The sequence below is a fragment of the Amblyraja radiata genome, chromosome 13 (genome assembly GCF_010909765.2).
Source record: "Amblyraja radiata isolate CabotCenter1 chromosome 13, sAmbRad1.1.pri, whole genome shotgun sequence".
NCBI classification, from domain to species: Eukaryota; Metazoa; Chordata; class Chondrichthyes; order Rajiformes; family Rajidae; genus Amblyraja; species Amblyraja radiata.
The window spans coordinates 44,650,620-44,660,357 of NC_045968.1; the positions used below are offsets into that span (position 1 = coordinate 44,650,620).

The window sequence follows — 9,738 nt, forward strand, 5'->3', positions numbered from 1 at the left end:
CCCCCCTGTGCTTTATATGTATGCTCCAGCCGAACACATGTATTTCTGTAATGTCCAACTTGTTTTGGAGATTTATATTGTTCTTTTCATCACTTGCGAAATTCACTGTTAGATTAGAACTCTCATTCCAGATTCAATTTTGAAATGAAGGAAGCAGGAAAGAAAGCCTCAGCTAATGCTTAATCTTCATTTCCTACCAAAATATTTGGGGATTAGTTCCATAGAAGGCGTCCTTTAAATATTGAATCCCTTTTATAATCAACCAGTGTTCATAGAAAACCTAAAAGGAGTAGAATTTCAGCTTGAATAGTGAGATGTAATTAACTTTACCAACCAACATTTGAAGTCATTTTCTCTTGATATTTGAAATTATTTAAATGTTAATTTTTACTGTTCCAGTGTTAATTTGTAGTATTTTAAACAGTAGTATTTTGTTTGATAGATTGGTTGTCCAGTTTTCTAGACCAAAGGGCAAGTCTGATAAATATGTAAATGTTAATGTACACCAGCCTATGTAGCTTGATAGCAGGCCACAAAAACCATAATTGGAGAAACAATGCATCACTGTTTCTTCATCATCCTCCATTCAAAATGCTGGAATTCCCTATTGAACTCCATTGTAGGAGCAGTTAATGAGAGAGGCCACAGTGTTCAGCAGTAATTGTTCTCTTCCTGGTGTTACCTGCGTTCTGAAGGCCTATTTTTCAAGGTCCAACAAATTACAAAATAGTTGTATATTTGTGATGAGTTAGTCAGTTACAATGGTGTTCATGCATCTTTAAGGGAAAATGACGGGTTTTATTTTGCTCTTTTTTTTACTGTCATCCCTTCAAATTGAAAGGAAATGGATTCTGAAATTGAAATGTGCAATACAAGGTAATTTCTGCCATAATGTGCTGATATTAAAGTATTACCAGAAATACTTTTAAGTGGCGTGTGACTGTACTTTCTGATCCACAATACACAAAAGAGTGAATATATTATCCCTCCACAATGTGTTGTTCTGCAAGTGTGTCAACAACATCTTGATTTCATGATTTGTAACTACAATTTGTAAATTTACAATTTGTAGATCAATATTCCCATTAAAAGTAAGTTTTACATTGGAAAAACAAAGTGGAGGATAATAGATAATGTTGTTCACTTTCATGGAGGCATTTTAAGAGCTGGCAATATGTATTAGCGGATTACACTGGAAGCCAGTTGATTTTGATTTTAAGGGTGTATTTTGTGATGTGGATTGATGTGGATTTTCCAGAAACTCAAATCAAATTGTATTTATTTATTTACCTCTTAGTCATCAAATTGTCTAGCACATGGGGCCTTTGGCTCACCATGTCCATGCCACCCTTTCTATCCATCGACTCTAATCCCATTTACCTGTTTTTAAGCCTTGCCTATCTAAACATAATAAATGACTCCTCCATCTCCTCTGACATCATTCACTTATCAACTATTTTCTGCTTTAAAAAAACAACTTTCCCCTCAAATTCCCTTTAAAACTTCTTTCTCTCACCTTAAGCCTATGTCCTTTTGCTTTGATATCCCTTTTAATTTTCTCCATCATGAACAGTCATTCTGACTACATTTTCTACAATTACCGGCCAAAACCCACTCCTTCATCATCACTGTCTCTATGGTGTAGGACCTCCTTCAAACTTGATCAAGCTTTAGTTAACTTGTTATTTCCTGTAATTTTTTCAATGTCCCTTCAGTCTGCTTTGTTCGTGTGAAGACCATTGAAATGACTTGCCGTGTTATAAGTTGCTATATAAAGTGCATGTATTGTGTGCCCACTCCTCACTTTTTTTCCTATATCTTGAAGGGGGTGAGAAACGATGGGGCTGATTTTGGCAGACAGCAGTGAGAAAATGCACTTGATGATGATATCCAGAGGGTATTTCATTTTAGTGTTTGTTGGCACAAGCTTACTCTTTTTGGGTTTAAGTTTGAACTTGGTGCCTCCTGCAGGGGATCTGTGTTACCCAGTGACCGGACAAACATAGAGAGGGCTTATCAACCAACTGGAAGAAGACTCAAAGCAAAAAGTAAATAACTTGGAACACAAATTACATTCAATCATTGTCCAGATGCTGAAATAAAGACTGTGATTTTCACATTGGAGAAACTTGGGAATAATACACAAACCTTTAAACTGCATTATTTTAATTAAATTTGGAACTTTGCTTACAATTGTTTGTAATTCATTCTCTTTCATTCTCATTATGGAGGTCAACCTTGCTAAAGGGTCCACAGGTCATTTGCCATGCATGAGCATAAACTGAACCAGTTTGCTATTTGTTCTTTCTGGCTATTTTAGTCATCCCATTTTGGGTGTACGTGTATGTACATTGTGAAGGAACAGTATATTAGACAGAACTCAGAATCAGACTGTACAAAACATACTTGGCTAATAAAGTATTATGATGATTATGATTAATCTCCATTACCTTTCCAGCATACGAGGACCTCTTGGGTCAACCCCAAATAATGCATTGGCTGAACAATGTAGCTAATTATCAAATCTGCGGTCTATTTGGCTGACATGCTGCTGCAATGAGCGATTTATCCACAACATTGTAGAATATCTCAGTTGCTTTTCGAGTTGTTGCTAAAGCAGATGTTTCTTGCTAATTTATGTGATGTATATCATGAATTAGATGTCAAGGAGCATTCAGTAGTTTGTGACGGTGTACAAATGCATTGGTCCATTATTTTTGCGTCCCGTGTACATAAGGATGAGTGGTATTTTAAGGTGATGCCTCCATTTAAGTTATGAAAATGACAACATTGAGAACGAGAGAAATTTCCTCCTTTATAGTCTATCACTCTCCTTTCTCTGTCATTTAAAAAAAAAAAATAATGACCTTATGTGCATGGCATTGAACAACATGCTTCTATTACTATGATAACCTTTTGTGCATGGCATGGAACTACATCACTGTGATATGTTTTGTTTTTGGTCAGGCACCTTTAAATGATCCGAATGCATGTGCGTCATTTATGGGACTGAAACCTTCAACAAACAAAATGCATCTAGTCCGAGCAATATTGGAATCCATAGCCTTCAGGTGTGTGAAAAAGAAGCCAATGCAATGTGTTTATTGAACCCTGTGAGGCATGGTGCTTTTCTGCTCTTATTATTTATCCCTATATGTAACAGCAAATCTTATAAAATATGTTAAAAAATTGTATGTATCGAACTGACTTTAGATCTATATTTACTTGCCTTACCTTATGAATCAAACATTTGTTTCCCCATACTATAAGATATTTTCATAGAATCATACAACGTGGAAAGGGGGCCTTTTAGTCTTACTTGCCCTCGCCGACCACCATGCCCCATCTACACTAGTCCCACCTGCCTATGTTTTGTCCATGTCCCTCCAGAACTATCTTATCCAGGTACCTGTCTAAACATTTCTTAAACATTGTGATAGTTTCTGCCTCAAGTACCTCCTCTGGCAGCTCGTTCCACACACCTGCCACCATTTGTGTGTAAAAAAAAAAGAACAAGTTACCCCTCAGATTCATGTTAAATCTTTCCCCCTTCCTTCATCTTAAACCCATGTCCTCTGGTTGTCGATTTCCCTTCCCTGGGCAAAAGACTCTGTGCTTTTACTCGATCTATTCCTCTCATGATTTTCTACACCTTTATAAGATCACCCTCATCCTCCTGTGCTCCAAGGAATAATGCCATGGTCTGCTCAACCTCTCCCTTCAGTTCAGGCCCTCGAGCCCTGGCAACATTCTTATAAATCCTCTCTGCACCCTTTCCAGCTTGACAAGATCTTTCCTATAACATGGTGACCAAAACTGAGCACAATACTCTAAATGTATTCACCAACGTCTTGTACAACAGCAAGATGACTTCCCAACTCCTATACTCAATACTCTGACGAAGGCCAATGTTCTTTTGGATCAATGTTCCATGGATTAAAGTAATTTTATGGGAGGGTCAAAGGGGCAGGAAAGAAATTCGCCACTCACAATAGATCAGAGCGGTCAGGAAGTCTTCACTGGAGGTGGTGATTAGGGCAGAAAATTCTAAGACTTGAATATGTAACTGGAAGAGCCATAACTAACAAGGCCATGGATCTAATACATTCATAGTTAAACATCATGGAAACACATCTTTCAGCCCAACTCGACCTTGCCAAGCAAGATGCTGTTCTATGCTAATTCCATTTGTCTATGTTTGGCCATATTCCTCTAAAATGTTCTTACCCTTTATACCTGTTCAAGTGCCTTTAATGGTACCCACTTCTGGTGAGCTTTTTCCTTTTACCCACTACTGTCTTTGTGAGGAACTCTCGGATTCCCCCGGGAATGGCTTTTATGTGTACCAATAAAATTGTTGCAAATTTCCAGATTTTCTTCACTTAAGAGTTCAGATATACCCTGCCATTCAAGGGAACAGGAAGCACGATACATATTGGTTGTGGAAAATAAGCAACATGCAGTACATTCAAACTTTGTGTGGAGAACATCTGTGGAGAAAACTGATTGCCTTCAGTTACAGATACACTGATTGTCTTAAAGAAATGCAAGCTTAAAACCCTCATACTTGGCCAGATTATGTTTAGTCCATGGTCAATGTATCGCTGAGCCATTGTAATAATGTAAACTGGCTTTCTAGAACATCAGACAACGGGGAAGGCTTGGCTGTCCATTAGAGATATGCATGTAGCCACAGCTCGCTGAACAATGATTGTTACGGTGCATTCCTTGGAGATAACTCCCATGGTTTTCAAATAACAAACTGACAATAAATTACAACCACTAATCATGTGAGCACGTCGTGGAAATATTAAATGTTCTTCATTTAACGTAATGCCTTCTGAGGCTTGTAGAACATACTTTACTGGAGGGTAGAACTATGACAAAGTTTAGCCGGTGTTGCTGAAGCTACTTTACAGTTGGTACAGCTCCATTAATTCCTTCCACATAAATACCAAGGGAAGCTTGCATATTGCAAGAGTGGAAATATTTTTCTCCATTGCAGGTTATTTGCTACAGTTTTGGTTGCTGATGGTTTTGCAATTGAATCAGGCCTGTGGAACTCATAGTTTTCTGTATCCTTTTCTTCCTTTTAAAAGTTTCCTGACCTGTAGTAATCTGCTTACTGAATCTAACAGTGTTCCTTGGGTCCCCATCATGAAGACTGGCTGCTTTGTAATCTCAGTTGTAGAAATATAAACCAAAAACATTTTCTGAATTACCAAAAAAATTGTGACTGCACCCCAATTGATGGTGTATGACAACTGTAAACGAGCCACTGCAACCTTCTGACAAGCAGGAAGTTTGAATTTACTGCATGTTGCTTATATTCCACAACCAATATGTATCGTGCTTCCTGTTCCCTTGAATGACAGGGCATATCTAAACTCTTAAGTGAAGAAAATTTGGAAATTTGCAACAATTTTATTGGTACATCAAAGTGTGATTTAACATTTTCTTTCCCAGCTTTCTGTATTCGGTGACATTTTCTACTTGATTTTTTTTTGTACAGGAACAAACAACTATATGATACAATGCTGAGAGATATCCGCATTCCAATAACACGTATCAGGTATGATCCATTTGAATTTCAGAGCGCTGGTTTTATTTAATTTTGCCCAATCAATATTCTGCATTCTATGATTAATTTGCTAAAATGGCCAAAACGAATGAGGAAAATTTACAGCTTTAACTAGAAGTCATTCAGAACTATTTAGCATTCAAAGTTTTTCGTGACTATTCGTACAATTTGTTTGGGTTTTTTTGTTGTTGTTGCTGATTTACCTTTTTGTTTTCTTATTTACAGAGCAAATGGTGGTATATCCAACAACCATTTTGTCATGCAACTCACCACCGATCTGATTATGTGTGACATTGAGAAGCCTAGCTGGGTGGATATGTCCTGTCGTGGGGCAGCGTTTTTCGCGGGTCTTGCAATTGGTATGCCAAAAATCCTTAACTTTGATGTTCTGTTTCTTTATATAAAATTATTTTTGGAAATCAAACTTACTTATCACATGGTACACACAATTGCTGGGGAAACTCAGCGGGTGCAGCAGCATCTATGGAGCGAAGGAAATAGGCGACGTTTCGGGCCGAAACCCTTCTTCAGACTGATGGGGGGTGGGGAAAGAAAGAAGGAAAAGGGGAGGAGGAGGAGGAGGAGGAGCCCGAGGGCGGGCGGATGGGAGGGTGGGAGGAGACAGCTAGAGGGTTAAGGAAGGGGAGGAGACAGCACGGGCTAGCCAAATTGGGAGAATTAAATGTTAATGCCATAAGGACGCAAGGACCCCAGACGGAATATGAGGTGCTGTTCCTCCAATTTCCGCTGTTGCTCACTCTGGCAATGGAGGAGACCCAGGACAGAGAGGTCGGATTGGGAATGGGAGGGGGAGTTGAAGTGCTGAGCCACCGGGAGGTCAGGTAGGTTATTGCGGACTGAGCGTAGGTGTTCGGCGAAACGATCGCCCAACCTACGCTTGGTCTCACCGATGTAAATCAGCTGACATCTAGAGCAGCGGATGCAGTAGATGAGGTTGGAGGAGATACAGGTGAACCTTTGTCGCACCTGGAACGACTGCTTGGGACCTTGAATGGAGTCGAGGGGGGAGGTGAAGGGACAGGTGTTGCATTTCTTGCGGTTGCAACGGAAAGTGCCCGGGGAGGGGGTGGTGCGGGAGGGAAGGGAAGAATTGACGAGGGAGTTGCGGAGGGAGCGGTCTTTGCGGAAGGCAGACATGGGGGGAGATGGGAAGATGTGGCGAGTGGTGGGGTCACGTTGGAGGTGGCGGAAATGGCGGAGGATTATGTGTTGTATTTGCCGGCTGGTGGGGTGAAAGGTGAGGACCAGAGGGACTCTGCCCTTGTTGCGTGTGCGGGGATGGGGAGAGAGAGCAGTGTTACGGGGTATGGATGAGACCCTGGTGTGAGCCTCATCTATGGTGGCGGAGGGGAATCCCCGTTCCCTGAAGAACGAGGACATTTCCGATGCCCTGGTATGAAATGTCTCATCCTGGGAACAGATGCGGCGTAGGCGGAGGAATTGGGAGTAGGGGATGGAGTCTTTACAGGGGGCAGGGTTCACATGGTTCAATGTTGAGTGCTTTTGCCAGTAAAGTTTAAGTGATGTTGTAGTCCTGATAATGCTGTTAAAACTTGACATTCTCTTTTATAGTGTGTACACTTGTTGGAATTGAGTGTGTCTTGTGTATTGTCTTTGGTGCATTGTTGTACTGGCCAATGTTGTATAGTTAACAGTTGATTATCATCAATAAAGGGGCTTCAATGTGTTTTCAACAGCAATGCAGCTGGTAGAGCTACCAGCTCACAATACCAGAAACTCCGGTTCAATCCTGACCTGTGTGGTGTTTGCACGTTCTCCCTGTGACCACATGGGTTTCTTCCGGGTGCTCCGGATTCCCCTCGCGTCCCAAAGACGTGCAGATTTATAGGTTAATTGGCCTCTGTAAATTGCGCGTGTAGGGGTGGGAACGTGGAATAACGTAGAACTAGTGTGAACGGGTGATCGATGGTCGGTGTGGGTTCAGTGGGCTGAAGGGCCTTTTCTGTGCTGTATCTTTCAATCAATCAAAAGGTGTTCCATTGTTGGCTCGACGTTTGTTATTTGCGTTTGCAACCAGCAACATTAAAGAATCTACATATATTTTAACCCCCTTTATAATTAGACAGAACTTAAACAAAAATGAAATTAAAACCTGCAGTTGTTGGAATTCTGAAAAAAGGACTGGAAATCGCAGACTATGTAGAATCTCCAGCCCATGACTTTTCACCAAAATTAGAGGACTGGTGTGGATCAGGGCGCATGTGGATCTTGCTATTCTGATGCAAAAGCTTGTACAACATTGACGCGATTTTGATTTCATTTATTTTTATAGCTTAGAGATGTTATTAATATTGTTTCACGCTGTTACAGGATACTGGGAAAGCCAAGAAGATTTGGTGAAGATGAGAACTGTGGAAAAGATCTTCAGACCACAAGCTGTGCTACATAACTTTAAACCCACATTAGAGAACTGGGAATTGGCTGTGAAACGATCCATGCACTGGTACAATAAAACAAAACAGGAGTGAATTTTTACTTGAATAAAAGGTAGCACTGAACGAGCTTACTAACGTAAAGGTTCCAAGTACAAACCGTTTCCCTAGACAAGGTTTGCATCAATAAATCTAAAGGGGGGAAATATGGAATTTCTATAAATTCCGCATTCAATTTTGTTGTAGAAATTGCTGTGGAAAAGCTTGCCAATGTAAAACCAATTGTGCCTGCAACAATAGGCAAAAATATTGAAATTCATGTTTCGTTATTTATTCCCAGTGCCATCTGTCATTGTGTCGAAATGACATTCAAAATTGTGAAATGCAGGGCTAAATTGGTGAAAACTGTATGGGAGGGGCTGGATTGTGACATGCCTTTTCTACATGTCAGCTCCATTTCATTGTAATCTCTGTTATGGAACAAATATCAAAACTATTAGGAGATTTTTAACTTACCTCTTTGGGCCTGAAGCTAACATTGCATTTCTAATTCCAATGATGTCTGTCTGATTACAACATTAATTACACTTCACTAATGTAAAGCATTTGGGACTCGGCAAGATTCTAGAGATAGAAAAACAATTTTTTTTGGACAACAAATCACAATCCATTTGCAGGAAAGCTCTGAGTACTGAGTATTTTAATATAACAATATCTTTATTAATCCCATCCAAATGATCTAATTTACCTTACATAAGTTTACAGATTACCAACATGTGCCTTATTAAACGTTTCACTATAAGTGACGTAGTTCTGCCAAATGTTTTGTCAAAAGGCAGAACAACTTAGATTAAGCTGATTAATTATCAAAGCGTAATGCCTTGCCATAAAACTATTTGGAAAAGAGTAAAGAAACCTAATTTCAATTTTACTTTATTATATTGTATGTTTTGAAGAAAAAATCATATTTGGAAAAGATATGAAATTTTGAACTGGTTAAGTCATCTTCCATTCAGTTGAACTCCAGTAATGTAAGAGACAGGCATGTAAAGGGCCTGTCCCACGAGCATGCGACTGCATGCGGCAAGCGCGACCAAACCGGAAGCGGGGGCCGCGCGGAGGTCGAGTGATCCCCGTACAGGGCCTGTCCCACCAGCATGCGACTGCATGCGGCGAGCACGACCAAACCGGAAGCGGGGGCTGCGCGGAGGTTGAGTGATCCCCGTACAGGGCCTGTCCCACGAGCATGCGACCTGCATGCGGCGAGCACGACCAAACCGGAAGCGGGGGCCGCGCGGAGGTCGAGTGATCCCCGTACAGGGCCTGTCCCACCAGCATGCGACTGCATGCGGCGAGCACGATCAAACCGGAAGCGGGGGCCGCTCGGAGGTCGAGTGCTCCCGTACGAGTTGACGTGAAGTTCGCGCTAGGCATACGCCGTCAAGACGCGTACGGCGTCGAGACGCTGCACATGCCCGTCGAGGCGGTGCATACGGCCTCAATGTGGCTGCGGGTTGGCAGGCCGTTGCCGCGTGGAATTGTTGGACAGTCAGTTTTTCGGAGCCCCGCGCGATGTCGGGACCAGCTCCGCACAACTCCATACAGCTCCGGCGATCGAAGTGGGACCAGTCCCGCGAGGCTGTACGGCTCAAGCGACCACGTTAGGTCGCGCTTGCCGCATGCAGTCGCATGCTCTTGGGACAGGCCCTTAATGGTAATGTTCTGACAATACTCAATTTTATG

General features: G+C 41.4%; 1 protein-coding gene across 1 annotated transcript in view; it reads left to right on the forward strand.

Annotated features, from left to right (window-relative positions):
- The window catches only part of gk5 (glycerol kinase 5), a 68,628-nt gene extending 59,681 nt beyond the window's left edge, over positions 1-8,947 (forward strand). Inside the window, exons 13-16 of the mRNA XM_033031912.1 lie at positions 2,968-3,071; positions 5,513-5,572; positions 5,807-5,940; positions 7,934-8,947. Coding sequence (XP_032887803.1) covers positions 2,968-3,071; positions 5,513-5,572; positions 5,807-5,940; positions 7,934-8,091 — 456 coding nt within the window. The 3' untranslated portion in view covers positions 8,092-8,947. The remainder of the gene's footprint in view (positions 1-2,967; positions 3,072-5,512; positions 5,573-5,806; positions 5,941-7,933) is intronic.
- Positions 8,948-9,738: the final 791 nt, after the last annotated feature.